The following is a 15,909-nucleotide window of genomic DNA, read 5'->3' on the forward strand; positions in this document are numbered from 1 at the left end:
CCGGTCCATCCCAACCCTTCCCAACCCATCCCGGTCCATCCCAGTCCATCCCAACCCTTCCCAATCCATCCCAACCCTTCCCAATCCATCCCAACCCTTCCCAGTCCTTCCCAACCCTTCCCACTCCATCCCAACCCTTCCCAGTCCATCCCAGCCCTTCCCAGTCCATCCCAACCCTTTCCCAGCCCTTCCCAACCCATCCCGGTCCATCCCAGTCCATCCCAGCCCTTCCCAGTCCTTCCCAACCCATCCCAGTCCATCCCAGTCCATCCCAACCCTTCCCACTCCATCCCAACCCTTCCCAGTCCATCCCAACCCTTCCCACTCCATCCCAACCCTTCCCAGTCCATCCCAACCCTTTCCAGTCCATCCCAACCCTTTCCCAGCCCTTCCCAACCCATCCCAGTCCTTCCCAACCCTTCCCAGTCCACCCCACTCCATCCCAGTCCATCCCAGCCCTTCCCAGTCCTTCCCAACCCTTCCCAGTCCTTCCCAACCCATCCCGGTCCATCCCACTCCATCCCAACCCTTCCCAGTCCATCCCAGTCCATCCCAACCCATCCCGGTCCATCCCAATCCATCCCGATCCACGCCAGCACCTCCCAATCACCCGCCCTTGGTTGGGGCGAGGGCGTGGCCTCGCGTAAGCCCCGCCCCCGTAGCGGGCGTGTCCCGCTGTGGCGGGCCGCGTCAGCCAATGGGCGCAGGGGGGCGGTACCTGTGAGCCCCATGTAGAGCGGCTGGCGGGCGCGGAAGCCGCGCAGCGCCGCCCCGGAGCAGTTGTGCCGCTCGCAGCGGCCCAGGCACTCCCGGTACAGCGGCTCCCGGTCCCCCTGCGAGCCCCGCGCCGGGGACGGCGCCGTCGCCGCTCCCAGCAGCAGCAGCAGCGCGGCCCGCGCCGCGCCACAGGCCGCCATTGCCCCGCAACGGCCGCTTCCGGCACCGCCCGGAAACGGGGGCGGCGCGGGGCATGGTGGGATACAGTCCCCCAGCGGGGCGGGGGATCATGGGATATATCCCCCCCCAGGCACGTTGCGCAGGGGATCATGGGATATGTGTCCCGTGTCTCCCCCCCCCAACCCGGGGCCCATATGTGTACCGGGGGCTTGGGGTCCGCTAGGGTCAATGGGGGCTATGGGGTCCTCTAGGGTCAATGGGGGCTATGGGATCCGCTAGGGTCAATGGGGGCTGGGGGTCCTCTAGGGTCAATGGGGGCTATGGGGTCCTCTAGGGTCAATGGGGGCTATGGGGTCCTCTAGGGTCAATGGGGACTTGAGGTCCTCTAGGGTCAATGGGGTCCGCTAGGGTCAATGGGGGCTGGGGGTCCTCTAGGGTCAATGGGGGCTATGGGGTCCTCTAGGGTCAATGGGGGCTTGGGGTCCTCTAGGGTCAATGGGGGCTATGGGGTCCTCTAGGGTCAATGACGGCTGGGGGTCCTCTAGGGTCAGTGGGGGCTATGGGGTCCTCTAGGGTCAATGGGGGCTGGGGGTCCACTAGGGTCAATGGGGGCTATGGGGTCCTCTAGGGTCAGTGGGGGCTATGGGGTCCTCTAGGGACAATGGGGGCTTGGGGTCCGCTAGGGTCAATGGGGGCTATGGGGTCCTCTAGGGTCAATGGGGGCTTGGGGTCCGCTAGGGTCAATGGGGGCTATGGGGTCCGCTAGGGTCAATGAGGGCTGGGGGTCCTCTAGGGTCAATGGGGGCTATGGGGTCCTCTGGGGTCAATGGGGGCTATGGGGTCCGCTAGGGTCAATGAGGGCTCAGGGTCCTCTGTGTTCAGTGGGGACTGTGGGGTCCCCTGTGGCCGATAGGGGCTGTGGGGTCCGGCTGGGGCCATGGGGCAGCGTGGCTGGGGACCATGGGACGAGGACCCCGAGGTGGCCGCTTGGGTTCCAAAGTGGGGGGTCCCTGCCCCCCCCCGTGCCACCCCCTTGGCTTCTGCTCCTGCTCCCCCTTGGGGGCTGCGGGTGATCCATGGGGATGAGGTGGCCGATGGGGACCTGCTTGGAGATCCGTCCCTATGTGCACCCTGCTCCTCTTGCCCAGGGGGGCTGCATGGGGCTGGGCACATGCGGGGTGCCCATCGTGGGCTGCGATGCTCCCGCGGGACCCCAAAACCTCACCGGGAGCAGCGGTTGAGGGTGCACCGATGGCTTGTGCCTGTGGTGGGGGGCAAGCGCCGGCTCTGGTCACCTCACTGGGGAGTCATGGGGTGATGCTGGGGTGGCCCCATGGCCCTGTGCCCTAGAACTGGCCCGGTCCATGGGGATTGTCCCTGTACCCCAGGAGTGGCCCCATGCCCAGGACTCCCCTTACCCCACAGTTGTCCCTGTACCCCAGGATTATCCCTGTACCCCAGGAGTGTCCCCATGTCCCTGTACCCCAGGAATGTCCCTGTACCCCAGAAGTGTCCCCATGTCCCTGTCCCTTAGGGGTGTCCCCATGCCCAGGATTATCCCTGTACTCCAGGAGTGCCCCCATGCCAAGGATTCCCTGTACCCCAGGATTATCCCTGTACCCCAGAAGTGTTCCCATGTCCCTGTCCCTTAGGAGTGTCCGCATGCTCAGGAGTCCCTGTACCCCAGGATTATCCCTGTACCCCAGAAGTGCCCCCATGTCCCCGTACCCCAGGATTATCCCTGTACCCCAGGAGTGCCCCCATGTCCCTGTCCCTTAGGGGTGTCCCCATGCCCAGGATTATCCCTGTACCCCAGAAGTGTCCCCGTGTCCCCATGTCCCTGTACCCCAGGATTGTCTCTATACCCCAGGAGTGCCCCCATGTCCCTCTCCCTTAGGGGTGTCCCCATGCCCAGGATTATCCCTGTACCCCAGAAGTGTCCCCCTGTCCCCATACCCCAGGATTATCCCTGTACCCCAGGAGTGTCCCCATGTCCCTGTACCCCAGGATTATCCCTGTACCCCAGGAGTGCCCCCATGCCAAGGATTCCCTGTACCCCAGGATTGTCCCTGTACCCCAGGAGTGCCCCCATGCCCAGGACTGTCCCTGTACCCCAGCGCTGCCCCCCCGATCCCCACACCCGGCAGCAGCATCCCATCCCCGCCGTGCCCCGGTCACCGTCACCCCCAACCGGGCCAATTGAAGGGACAGGGACCGAGCTCGTGCGTGTGTCCCCCGTCCCCCCCCAAAGCCTCCGCACCCCGGGGGTTACGGGGACGAGCACCCCGGGAAGGGGATGGGGGGGTGTGGGGGGGTGTCCGGTGCATCGGGAGCGCGCACGGAGGAGCTGGGAGGGGGTGACGGGACCGGGACGCGCCCTCGCCCGGGGGCCGGGAGCGCTGCGCGGCCCCGTGAGGCGGAGCCGGGAGCGGCGGGAGGCGGCGGCTCCGCACCGCAAACTTTCCCGGAGCGGCCGGCGGGGGCCATGGGCCGCGGCCCGCGCTGAGCACCATGAACCCCCCCGGGGGCTGCCTCCTGCTGCCGCTGCTGCTGCTCCGAGCCGCGCTCTGCACCCCCCCTCCCGCCGCCGCCGAAGGTGGGTCCGGACCGAGCGGTACCGGGGAATGGGGGGGGGGACGGGAACGGGAGGGGGAGGAGACCGGGAGGACTTTGAGCAAAGTTTTGCATTGGGGGGGGGGGGCACCGGGTCCGGTGCTCCCGAGGGTCTCTCGGTTGGAAGTGACCGGACCCCCCCCCCCCCCCGGCTTTACAGCTCCGGACGGGACGAGGCCCGGTCCGCTCCCCCGGGCCGGGTTTGGGAGCCCCGGGGTCGCACAGAGCGCGGACACCCCCCCCCCCCCAACCCGGGGTCGGTGCTGGCGCTGTCCCGGTAGCACCGGAGGAGAAGCGGGTTCCGGGGGGGGCCCAAGCGGGGGTTTGGGGGGGTGTGGGGGGGGTTCGGGGCGGGCGCGGTGCCCCACGGAGAGCGGGTGGGTGGCGGTGGGTGCGTCCCCGTCGCTCCCATCCACATTCTCGACGTGCCGCACCCTGCCCTGCCCGGCAGAGCGGCCGGGGGGGAGCGTTGGAACCGGGGCAGGAGCGGGGGGGAGCGGCCCCCAAAGTGACCGTCGGGGTTTGACGCCGTAGGCCCTGTGTTGGGGGGGGGGGGTTTGGGGTCACTGGGTGCTCTCTGCTCCCGGCACCCCACAGCTCGCCCTGCTCTGAGGGTCTGTGCGTTGGGAACGCAGCAGGGTGCTCCCACAGTCTGGATCCATGCGTTGGGAATGAGCGGCGGCACCAGCTCCGGGAGCAACCGGGGCAGCCCCACGGGCATGTGGCCGATGGGCTCCGCTGGATGCTCCGGGGGTTGCCCTTGGGCAGACGGGGTCTTCCATGGAGATCGGGGTCCGGGCAGCGTGGATCACTGAGCTGCCTGGGTCAGTGATCCTCAATGGAGGAGCAGCCAGGCCCGAAGCCCATGGGATGGAGCCGGGATCCCAGCAGGATCTGGCCCTGCCACCATCCCGCCTGCCCTTCTCCCTGGGGAACCCGGTGGCATCCCCTACCCGCGCTGCGGGGCAGACCTGGGGCTTTGGCTGCTGGCTCCGACAGCTCAGAGACACCCGTCCCCCCCCCGGTGCCATGGGGCGAGAGCTGAACCCCAACCCCGGGGGGGCTCCCCCTTTCTGGCCGTGCCAAGGGGGTGTTTTCCATGGCTCGGCGGCCTTGGAGGCGGCTCCATGCGCAGCTGCCCGCACCGGGGGCTGTCACTCAGCCGTGGTGCAGCCTCCAGCCCCCGAGGGACACCGGAGCCTCGCCGGCACCGAGGACACCGGGCGCGGTGTGGCGGCACCGGAGCCGTTGTGTGGGCTCCGCACGGTGCCGGGGGCCGCGGGTGTGCCCGGGGCTGCGCCGTGCCCTGCGTCACCGCTGCTCCCCAAACACGCCCGACCTGAAAAGGCGGTTCCTGCCGGGGCCCGGTGCCACCCGCGGCCGTGACTCACCGGGCCCGGGGCGCCCGCCCCGACGCCACGGGGATGGTCGCGCTCCGGCGGCCATCGAAGCCCAACAACAATCAGGGCTTGTCTCTTCCAACCCCCCCCCCTCCCTCCCTCCCTTCTTCCCTCCTTCCAACCAGCGTGGGCAGAGCAATTCCTGCCCCCCGGCCCCTGCTCCGCATGGCCGCGGTTATGGGTCCCTTCCCCATAACCCAGCGTGGGCACCGCGGTGATGTTGCCCCCCCCCCCCCGGTTGTCCCTGGCGTGGGGCCGGTTGCCAAAGCGGGAGCAGCCTCGCCGCGTGCCGGGCTGGGAGAGCAGCGATGCAGGAAGCCCATCGGAAGCTGTTGGGAGCAGCCCCGGAGATAAACGGAGCCGTGGCATTTCCTGCGGGGGCCTCAGGGATGAGGATGGGACGGGGCGAGGGGACCCCGCTGAGCTCCTGCTCCGTGCCCACAGTGTGCACGGGCACCGACATGAAGCTGCTGCGGCCCTCCAGCCCCGAGAGCCACTACGAGACCCTGCGGCACCTGTACCAGGGCTGCCAAGTGGTGCAGGGCAACCTGGAGCTCACCTACCTGCCCGCCGACGCCGACACCGCCTTCCTCAAGGTGTGCAGGGGGGGAAGAACACCCCATGGTGAGAGCAGGGGGGCACGCAGCGGGGTCCATCCTGCTTCTCTCCCCTGTCCCCGCATCCATAGGACATCAAGGAGGTGCAGGGCTACGTGCTCATCGCTGAGAACCAAGTGATGGGCTTGGAGCTGCAGAACCTGCGCATCATCCGGGGCACGCAGCTCTTCCAGGACCGCTTCGCCTTGACCGTGGTGGGCAACGGCGGCCCCGGCGGCGCGCAGGGGCTGCGCCAGCTCGGCATGCGGCACCTCACGGGTCAGGGACCCTTCCCCGGGGGTTCTTGGGTGCTCCCCGTGGCTGTCCCCGTGCTGACGGCCCCCTCTCCACCCCATCCATCTCCCGCAGAGATCCTAAAGGGAGGCGTGCGCATCGAGAGGAACCCGCAGCTCTGCTTCCAGGAGACCATCCTGTGGGCCGACATCTGCCACCGGCACAACGAGCTCCGGGGCGAGATCCGTGTGGAGAGCACCCGCAGCCGAACCTGTGAGCCCCGGCGTGGTGGTGGCGGTGGTTGAGGGGGGTACCCAGGGAAGGGGGTCCTGCCCCACGGCATCGCCCGCTCACGGCGTTCCCGGCGCAGGTCCCGACTGCCGGGCGCTGTGTGCCGAGGGGCACTGCTGGGGCGAGGGGCCGCGGGACTGCCAGACACGTGAGTACGGAGCCTGCAGCCCCCCCCGGGACCCCCAAAACCCATGGGAAGCCTTTCCCCCTTTCCCTTTGCGTGCTCCTGCCTCATTGATCCCATTGGAACAATGGTCATGGAGCCCCCCCCCCCTTGGACTTCCTGCTTGGTTGTCCCTGTCCCTCTCACCCCTATTTGGCACCCAAACCCCTGCCTGCGCATCCCCATTTGTTGTCCCCCCCCCCAAATCCCTGCCCTGGGAACCCACCTCCTCCCCCAGGGCACCCCCACATCCCCTTATCGAGGTCCCCATCCCCACCAGCTCCCTTTCCCCCCCCCTCCCATCCCAGTGACCAACAGCATCTGCCACGGGTGCCCGCGCTGCAAGGGCACGAAGCCGACCGACTGCTGCCACGAGCAATGCGCCGCCGGCTGCACCGGCCCCAAGCACTCCGACTGCCTGGTGCGCACCGGGATGGGGCGGGCACACCGGGAACGGGATGGGATGGGATGCCGGGATCTCACACCACCCCATTGTGCATTCATCCCCCCCCCCCTCCAACCCCAGGCGTGCCTGAACTTCAACCGGAGTGGGATCTGCGAGCTGCATTGCCCCCCCCTCGTCATCTACAACTCGGACACCTTCGAGTCGGTGCCCAACCGCGATGGACGTTACACGTTCGGGGCCAGCTGCGTGAGCCAATGTCCCTGTGAGCACCGTGCCAATGGGGACCGGGTTGGGGTCCGGTGCTCACCGTGGCCCTGACTGTGCCCCCCCATTCCCCTTAGACAATTACCTCGCCACCGAGGTGGGGTCCTGCACCCTCGTGTGCCCCCACAACAGCCAGGAGGTGACGGTGAACAACGTGCAGAAGTGTGAGAAGTGCAGCAAGCCCTGCCCCGAGGGTGAGCAGCGCCCCAGAGCCGTCCATGGGGCAGGAAGGAGCGGGGCTTTGGGGGTCCCGATGGAGCACCCCAAGCCCTGCTCTGCCTCCCCGTCCTCCCTGCAGTGTGCTATGGGCTGGGAGTGGATTTCCTCAAGGGCGTCCGTGCTGTGAACGCCTCCAACATCCAGCACTTCACCGGCTGCACCAAGATCTTCGGCAGCTTGGCCTTCCTCCCCGAGACCTTCGCAGGGTAACTCCTGGTTCCCCCCCCTCCTCCTCGAGCCCATGGTGGGGACCCCCTCCCAACCTCCCTCCCGTCCTGGCAGGGACCCCAGCACCAACACAGCGCCCCTGGACCCCAAACTGCTGCGCATCTTCGAGAGCCTGGAGGAGCTGACGGGTGAGGACCGGGCGCTGGGGGCTTTGTGTGTGTGTGTGTATGGGGGGGACCACGGTGCGGTGACACTCGGTGCACCCCACAGGCTACCTCTACATCGCTGCCTGGCCGCCCGGCTGGCAGGACCTGGGGGTCTTCCAAAACCTGCGCATCATCCGGGGCAGGGTGCTGCACAAGTGAGCAGGGATGGGGACACGGGGGATGGGGGGACTGGGGGGGATGTGGGGACATAGGGGGGGATGTGGGGAACAGGAGGGTGTGGGGATTGGGGGGGTGTGGGGATCAGGGTTGAACGTGGGGATTGGGGGGATGTGGGGACCAGGAGAGATGGGGGGGGGGAACGGGACATAGGGGGGGATGTGGGGACATTGTGGGGATGGGGGGATGTGGGGACCGGGGGGATGTGGGGACATGGCAGGGATAGGAGGGATGTGGGGACCAGGGGGGATGTGGGGACACAGGGGGGATGTGGGGACCAGGCAGGATGTGGGGACACGGGGGGGGGATGTGGGAACCTGGGGGATGTGGAGACATGGGGGGGATAGGGGGGATGTGGGGACACAGGAGGAGATGAGGGGACACAGGGAGGAGATGTGGGGACCAGGGGGATGTGGGGACATGGGGGGATAGGGGGGATGTGGGGACACAGGGGGAGATGAGGGGACACAGGGAGGAGATGTGGGGACCAGGGGGATGTGGGGACCCAGGGGCACACGGGGGGGATGCAGGGACACAAGGGGGGGATGCAGGGACACAAGGGGGGGATGCAGGGACACAACGGGGGGATGCAGGGACACACGGGGGGGATGCAGGGACACACGGGGGGGATGCAGGGACACAAGGGGGGATGCAGGGACACAAGGGGGGATGCAGGGACACACGGGGGGATGCAGGAACACACGGGGGGGGATGCAGGGACACAAGGGGGGATGCAGGGACACAAGGAGGGGATGCAGGGACACACGGGGGGATGCAGGGACACAAGGGGGGGATGCAGGGACACAAGGGGGGGGGTTGCAGGGACACGGGGGGATGCAGGGACACGGGGGGATGCAGGGACACAAGGGGGGGGTTGCAGGGACACGGGGGGATGCAGGGGCACAAGGGGGGGATGCAGGGACACAAGGGGGGGATGCAGGGACACACGGGGGGATGCAGGGACACAAGGGGGGGATGCAGGGACATGCGGGGGGGATGCAGGGACACACGGGGGGATGCAGGGACACAAGGGGGGGGATGCAGGGACACACTGGGGGATGCAGGGACACACGGGGGGATGCAGGGACACAAGGGGGGGATGCAGGGACACAAGGGGGGGATGCAGGGACACACGGGGGGATACAGGGACACGCGGGGGCCATGCAGGGACACACGGGGGGGATGCAGGGACACGCACGCCCGCCGCACACCCGTGCCCACCGTCGCTGTCCCCGCAGCGGTGCCTACTCGCTGACGCTGCGGGAGCTGTCGGTGCGGGCGCTGGGGCTGCGGTCCCTGCAGGAGATCAGCAGCGGGATGGTGCTGGTGCACCACAACCCCCAGCTCTGCTTCCTCCAGAAGGTGCCGTGGGGCAGCATCTTCCGCAACCCCCGGCAGCGCCTCTTCCAGACCCACAACAAGCCCCCCGAGCAGTGCGGTCAGTGGCACCCATGGGATGGTGGGGACGGGAGTTGGAGGAACCCCCCCCATTGATGCTCATTGTGTTCTGGTGCAGAGAGCGAGGGGTTGGTCTGCTTCCACCTCTGCACCCATGGGCACTGCTGGGGCCCCGGCCCGACCCAGTGCGTGGCCTGCGAGCGGTTCCTGCGGGGCCAGGAGTGCGTCGCCTCCTGCAACCTCCTGGAGGGGTGAGGACTGAGCCCAGGGGACAGCGCTTTGGGGGCCCGGGACCCCCATCCCATGCTCCCTTCTCCCCACAGAGCCATCCGGGAGCACGTCAACGGCACGCGGTGCCTGCCCTGCCACCCCGAGTGCCAGCCCCAGAACGGCACCGAGACCTGCTTCGGACCGGTGAGCATGGGGGGGCACACGCACAAGAAGGGGTGTCCCCGAATTCCCAGCTCCCTCCAACCACCTCGTTCCCGTAGGAAGCGGACCAGTGTGTGGCTTGTGCCCACTACAAGGACGCGCAGCAGTGCGTGCGCCGGTGCCCCAGCGGGGTGAAGGCGGACGCCTCCTTCGTTCCCATTTGGAAGTATCCGGATGAAGACGGCGTTTGCCAGCTCTGCCCCACCAACTGCACCCACTCGTGAGTTTGGGGGGGGGGGGGGGAGGTGTGTGGGTCCCAGCACAGACAGCGGGCTGTGGGGGGGCTGCTGATGGTGGCAATGCTGCACGCTGTGTCCCTAGGTGCACGATCCGGGATGAGGACGGCTGTCCCGTGGACCAGAAGCCAAGGTACGAGCGCGGGTGCCCTGTGCCACCCTGACCCCCATCACTATGGGTGGCGGGGGGGGGGGGGGTTCCTCCAGCCTGGACCCCCCCCACCCCATCACCCATCTCCCCATTGCTGGTGCTGCCCTGCAGCCAGGTCACGTCCATCATCGCTGGCGTGGTTGGGGCTCTGTTGGTCGTGGTCCTGCTGCTCATCACCGTTGTGTGCGTGAAGCGCCGGCGGCAGCAGGAGCGCAAGCACACCATGCGGCGCCTGCTGCAGGAGACCGAGGTGGGGATGCTGGCACCCGCATGGGGATGGACCCCGCAGCACCCAGCGGTGCCAGGAGCGGGGTCCCCCCTCATCCGTGTGTACCCCACAGCTGGTGGAGCCGCTGACGCCCAGCGGGGCCCTCCCCAACCAGGCCCAGATGCGGATCCTCAAGGAGACGGAGCTCAAGAAAGTCAAGGTCTTGGGCTCGGGCGCTTTCGGCACCGTCTACAAGGTGAGGGGCGGTGGGTGCCGCCGGTGGGCTGCCGCCGGCCCCGCTCCGCACCCTTCACCCCTGTGTGTGTGGGTGTCCCCCCCGCAGGGCATCTGGATCCCCGACGGGGAGAGCGTGAAGATCCCGGTGGCCATCAAGGTCCTGCGGGAGAACACATCCCCCAAAGCCAACAAGGAGATCCTGGACGTGAGTGCGACCGCGGTGCCGGCGGGCGAGCGGTGCCGGCGGCGGCCCCTGCCCCGTCCTCACCCCGTCCCCTTGCTGCCCACCACAGGAGGCCTACGTGATGGCAGGGGTGGGCAGCCCCTACGTGTCCCGGCTGCTGGGCATCTGCCTGACCTCCACGGTGCAGCTGGTGACGCAGCTGATGCCCTACGGCTGCCTCCTGGACTACGTGCGCGAGAACAAGGACCACATCGGCTCCCAGGACCTGCTCAACTGGTGTGTGCAGATCGCCAAGGTGAGGTGGGGAGCATTGGGGTGCTGCTGGTGGTGGTGGTGCTGGTGGTGGGGGGGGGTTCATGGACCCAGCCTGACCCGCGGTGCCCCCCATCCACCAGGGGATGAGTTACCTGGAGGAGGTGCGGTTGGTGCACCGGGACCTGGCCGCTCGCAACGTCCTCGTCAAGAGCCCCAACCACGTCAAGATCACCGACTTCGGGCTGGCGCGGCTGCTCGACATCGATGAGACCGAGTACCACGCCGACGGCGGCAAGGTGGGAGCTGGGGGGGGGCAGCCATGGGGGAGCGCAGTGCCCCCCCTTTCCCCAAACTCCGCATCCCGCTCACCCCCACATCCTCCCTGTGCCAGGTCCCCATCAAGTGGATGGCGTTGGAGTCCATCCTCCGCCGGCGCTTCACGCACCAGAGCGATGTCTGGAGCTATGGTACATTGGGGTGGCCCCACATTGGTGCTGGGGGGGAAAGCAGGGGGGGGGTCAGGGGTATCGCTGACCCATGGCCCCATCCCTGCAGGCGTCACCGTATGGGAGCTGATGACGTTTGGGGCGAAGCCCTATGAGGGGATCCCTGCCCGGGAGATCCCGGACCTGCTGGAGAAGGGCGAGAGGCTGCCGCAGCCGCCCATCTGCACCATCGACGTCTACATGATCATGGTGAAATGTACGGGGTCGGGGGGGGGGACGGGACACGGGATGGGGCCGGGGCGCCGCGGTGGCCCCCGGCTCCTGGCCCTGATGGCGCTGGGCTCTGCCGCAGGCTGGATGATCGACTCCGAAAGCCGGCCCAAGTTTCGGGAGCTGGTCACCGAGTTCTCCCGCATGGCCCGGGACCCGCAGCGCTTCGTGGTCATCCAGGTACATGGGGTCCCCATGGGGTCCTGTGTGTCCCCCCCCCACCCCATAGCACCCCAATGTGGGCACTGAGCGCTCTGCTTCCCACCCCACACACACACAGAATGACCTGGCCGGGCTGCCCGGCTCCATCGACAGCACCTTCTACCGGGCCCTGCTGGAGGAGGAGGACATGGAGGACCTGGTGGATGCTGAGGAGTACCTGGTCCCTCACCACGGCTTCTTCAGCGCCGAGACCTCCACCACCTACCGCAGCTGCATCTCCTCCATGCGGGTAAGAGGGGTTGGGGTGAGGTACCCACGGTGCCGGCGCCCTCGGTGCCAGCACCCAACTGCATCCTCTCCTCACCCAGAGCACAGCAGAGACCCCGGTGGACGCAGAGGAGGGCGAGGGCTTGGCCCCCTTCCCCTTCCCACCGCAGGGCCTGGCGGAGGGGCCGGAGGGCCCCGTGCTGGAGCCCCCGGAGGGGGATGCCGGGGTGAAGGCGGCCCTGCAGAGCCCGCTGGCGACGCGGGAGCCCATCACCGTGCCGCCGCGGTACAGCGAGGACCCCACTGCGCTGGCGACCGAGGACAGCGAGGAGCCCGAGGGCTTCAGCCCGGCGCCCTGCAGCACCATGCCGGGTAGGGAGGGGATGATGGGGCCATGCGGGAGCTGCTGCCCCATCAGCAGCCTCCATCGCCCCTAACGCAGCCCTTGCTCCCCACAGAGTACGTCAACCAGGCCGAGGAGCGGCGGTCGCCACCGCGGCACCCCCGTGTCCCCCCGTCCCCCCCGGATAAGCCCAAGGGGCACCAGGGCTTGAAGAACGGGCTCATCAAGGAAGCCAAGCACCCCTTTGGGCACGCCGTGGAGAACCCCGAGTACCTGGCACCCCCCAGTGCCCCTTTCAGCCAGGCCTTCGACAACCCCTACTACTGGAACCAGGACCCCCCAAAAGCCCCCGGCCCCGAGGGGGGCCCTGGCACGACACCCACGGCCGAGAACCCCGAGTACCTCGGCCTGGCCAGCCCTGACAGCGCCGCGGCGTAGGGCCACGGAGCCCCCATCACTTCACAGAGGCAGCTTGGGGAGGGCCAGCACGAGGCGAGACACGGATGTGGGGCCGGCGGCTGTGCCCAGCGCTGTGGGGTGACACCGGGCACGGATGCTGTGGGGCAGCGAGGCGTGGGGGACACACCCCCCCCCCCCCATTGGTGTGGGGGGGGACCCACAAGCTGGATGGTGCTGGGACTGCAATGGGGAGCAGGAGACGCTGTCAGCATCGCCCCAATGGCTCCCCCGGCAGCAGGGCTCCCGCTGTGCCCCGCCACCGCTGCCCTCCTTCCCCGGTGCGCAGCAGCACCGGGACACACCGGACTTGCACTGAGGCGGGCGCCGGGCGCGTGGCCCGGCCCCGACGCGGGTTCCTTGGAAGCCGAGATGTATATTTGGTACCTGTACATTGGGTTTTTGTACTCCCCTGGTCTCTGTGGTTCCTGCGCCAGCTCCCGGGCGTAGCCCATCCATCCCCTGGGGGCAGCGTGGGGCAGGACCCACCTTTACCTGCAGGCTCCGAGCCTTCATCTCCCCTTTCCCCATCCCAAGGCAGGAGCCAGGACCTGCTCTGACCCCGCTCCCGTGCCTTGGGGCCCGTCAGGGACACGAGAGGGGCCACGGTCTCCTCCATCCTTTATTCCTGCCTTTACACCCGGTACAGAAGAAACGGGGACCCCTCGGCTGGCTCAGCTGCCCCATGGCAAAGGGCAGAGTCATTGCAGGCAGCAGGGGAGAGCCAAGAGCCTGAGAATGGGGCGGGAGGGGGGCATTAACCAAACCTCTTGGCTATGGGGCCGGGCTTCCCGTGGCCTCGCACTGGTTTAAACAGTGCCAGGAGAGGCTTTAATCATTAACAAGTCCCAGCCAGCGCTCGGCCCTGCGCACAGGAGCCTGCAAGCACCCAACCTGGCTCCCCCTGACCCCCAAATCCCCCCCCACCCCACACTGCTGGGTGCTGCAGGGGAACCACGCTTGCACCCCATAGCAGGGATGTGACACCCCCCCCCCCGGTGCCCCACTGGCAGTGCTGGGGGGGGGGGCTCTGCCATTCAAAGCCACGCAGGGAGCTGAGGACGGCATCGAGGCGCGAAGCGGGGGGGCTCGGAGGCCGTGGGGCTACAGGAGGGCGCAGGGGGGGCGGCTGGAGGTGATTTTCTCCAGGGGCTCCCCATTCCTCGCCCTGCGGATGGCTTCGATGAGCTGGGGAGGCAGAGAAGGGGTCAGAAGCCCTTGGAAAGGGGAAAGGGGGGGGGTACGCAGAGGCTGGGGTGCAGCACGGGCTCGGATCACGGCTGTGCTGGAGGGGGGGGGCTCCTGAGCACCTGGGACCCCATGGCAGAGCCCCCGGGACCCCATCACAGAGCCCCCGGGACCCCATGGCAGAGCCCCCGGGACCCCATGGCCGAGCCCCTGGGACCCCATCACAGAGCCCCCGGGACCCCATGGCCGAGCCCCTGGGACCCCATCACAGAGCCCCCGGGACCCCATGGCCGAGCCCCTGGGACCCCATCACAGAGCCCCCGGGACTCCATGGCAGAGCCCCCGGGACCCCATGGCAGAGCCCCCGGGCCCCCATGGCAGAGCCCCCATGGCAGAGCCCCCGGGCCCCCATGGCAGAGCCCCCATGGCAGAGCCCCCGGGCCCCCATGGCAGAGCCCCCTGGTACTCACGTCCTTCTCGTAGGGGAAGCCGCCGTTCTCCAGCTTGGAGAACACGAGCTGCCCGTTGATCTCGATCTCGAAGGCACCTTGGGGGCAGGGGGGGGCTGAGCTGTGAGCACGGCCCCGGGACCCCCCCCCAACTCCCTGCACCCCCTTTCCCCCCCCAGCCCCTCACCGGTGCCCCCCAAGCGGGACTCGATCTCGATGTCCGGGTACTCCTCCCGCACGGCGCTCGCCAGCTCCTGGTACGTGGGCTCGAAGCCGCAGGGCTCGCTAATGGAGGGGGGGGAATGGGGGGGGGTAGCGCTGGCACCCCCAGAGCCTGACCCATGGCATCCCCCCCCCCCCGTATCCCATTGCCCCACATCCCCTCCTTCACCCCCCCACCCCACATCCCTCCTTTCACCCCCCAAATCCCCTTACCCCACATCCCCCCATTACCCCCCAACTCCCCCTACCCTATATCCCCCCTTCACCCCCACACATCCCCCCCTTTAACCCCCACCCCGCACCCCCGCTTCACCCCCAACTCCCCCTATCCCACATCCCCCCCTTCACCCCCAGATCCCCCTACCCCACATCCCCCCTTTCACCCCCCAACTCCCCCCACCCCACATCCCCCCCTTCACCCACAACTCCCCCTACCCCACATCCCCCCTTCACCCCCCATTCCCCCCACCCCACATCCCCCCCTTCATCCACAACTCCCCCCACCCCACATCCCCCCTTCACCCCCAGATCCCCCTACCCTATATTCCCCCTTTCACCCCCCAACTCCCCCTACCCCACATCCCCCCTTCACCCCCCAACTCCCCCTACCCCACATCCCCCCTTCACCCCCAACTCCCCCTCACCCCACATCCCCCCTTCACCCCCCAACTCCCCCTACCCCACATCCCCCCTTCACCCCCCATTCTCCCCACCCCACATCCCCCCCTTCACCTCCCAACTCCCCCCACCCCACATCCCCCCTTCACCCCCCAACTCCCCCTACCGCACATCCCCCACACCCCACACCCCCCTTCACCCCACATCCCCCCCCTTACCCCCCCTCACCAATACTCCACCACGATCCGGACCCGCCGCTCGCCCCCGGTACCGGCCCCGTCCCCGTCCCCCATCGCCGCCGGGCCCCTCTCTTCCGGGTGCTGGCGCTTAGGGCACCGCTTCCGGCCGCGCTGCGCTTGCGCCCCCTGCTGGCGGGAGGACCGCACAGCGCCGGGACCCGCATCGACCCCTATGGGGCCCACATCGACCCCTATGGGACCCGCATCGACCCCTATGGGACCCGCATCGGCTCCTATGGGACCCACATCGACCCCTATGGGACCCGCATCGACCCCTATGGGAACCGCATCGACCCCTATGGGACCCGCATCGACCCCATGAGCCGCTCTTAGACCCCAGGGATCCCCTCCCAGACCCCCGCAGGAGCTCTGTGGTGCCATGGGCATCACCCACAGACCCATAGGACCCCCGCTGACCCCCCCCCAACATCCCCATGGGAGTCCCATAGCGCCTCGGTCACCCCACAGCCTGCAGGGACAGACCCACAGACCCATAGGACCCCCGCTGACCCCC

General features: G+C 68.4%; 3 protein-coding genes across 3 annotated transcripts; 1 reads left to right on the forward strand and 2 right to left on the reverse strand.

The window, feature by feature from the left end:
* Nucleotides 1-610: 610 nt before the first annotated feature.
* On the reverse strand, nucleotides 611-978 carry LOC134169456 (post-GPI attachment to proteins factor 3-like; the record flags this gene model as incomplete). The annotated part of the gene is made up of 1 exon (XM_062629980.1): nucleotides 611-978. A coding segment is annotated over exon 1 (307 nt), but the record flags the coding sequence as incomplete, so codon positions are not given.
* Nucleotides 979-3,294: 2,316 nt separating this feature from the next.
* On the forward strand, nucleotides 3,295-12,799 carry ERBB2 (erb-b2 receptor tyrosine kinase 2). The gene is made up of 27 exons (XM_062629933.1): nucleotides 3,295-3,493; nucleotides 5,355-5,506; nucleotides 5,599-5,785; nucleotides 5,876-6,013; nucleotides 6,111-6,179; nucleotides 6,503-6,615; nucleotides 6,721-6,862; nucleotides 6,942-7,058; nucleotides 7,163-7,289; nucleotides 7,366-7,439; nucleotides 7,522-7,612; nucleotides 8,873-9,072; nucleotides 9,151-9,283; nucleotides 9,356-9,446; nucleotides 9,524-9,684; nucleotides 9,786-9,833; nucleotides 9,963-10,101; nucleotides 10,193-10,315; nucleotides 10,403-10,501; nucleotides 10,590-10,775; nucleotides 10,876-11,031; nucleotides 11,127-11,202; nucleotides 11,291-11,437; nucleotides 11,534-11,631; nucleotides 11,732-11,902; nucleotides 11,982-12,252; nucleotides 12,339-12,799. The coding sequence occupies exons 1-27, from the start codon at nucleotides 3,409-3,411 to the stop codon at nucleotides 12,659-12,661; spliced, it is 3,717 nt and encodes a 1,238-aa protein (XP_062485917.1). The 5' UTR covers nucleotides 3,295-3,408; the 3' UTR covers nucleotides 12,662-12,799.
* Nucleotides 12,800-13,760: 961 nt separating this feature from the next.
* Nucleotides 13,761-15,490, reverse strand: MIEN1 (migration and invasion enhancer 1). Its single transcript, XM_062629981.1, has 4 exons — nucleotides 15,385-15,490; nucleotides 14,504-14,601; nucleotides 14,338-14,414; nucleotides 13,761-13,867 (listed from the first exon to the last, which is right to left on the reverse strand). The coding sequence occupies exons 1-4, from the start codon at nucleotides 15,447-15,449 to the stop codon at nucleotides 13,784-13,786; spliced, it is 324 nt and encodes a 107-aa protein (XP_062485965.1). The 5' UTR covers nucleotides 15,450-15,490; the 3' UTR covers nucleotides 13,761-13,783.
* Between the last annotated feature and the right edge of the window lie 419 nt (nucleotides 15,491-15,909).

Source organism: Pezoporus occidentalis, unplaced genomic scaffold (assembly GCF_034315485.1).
Source record: "Pezoporus occidentalis ecotype Australia unplaced genomic scaffold, CSIRO_AGI_Poc_V1 ctg344, whole genome shotgun sequence".
Classification (NCBI taxonomy): domain Eukaryota; kingdom Metazoa; phylum Chordata; class Aves; order Psittaciformes; family Psittacidae; genus Pezoporus; species Pezoporus occidentalis.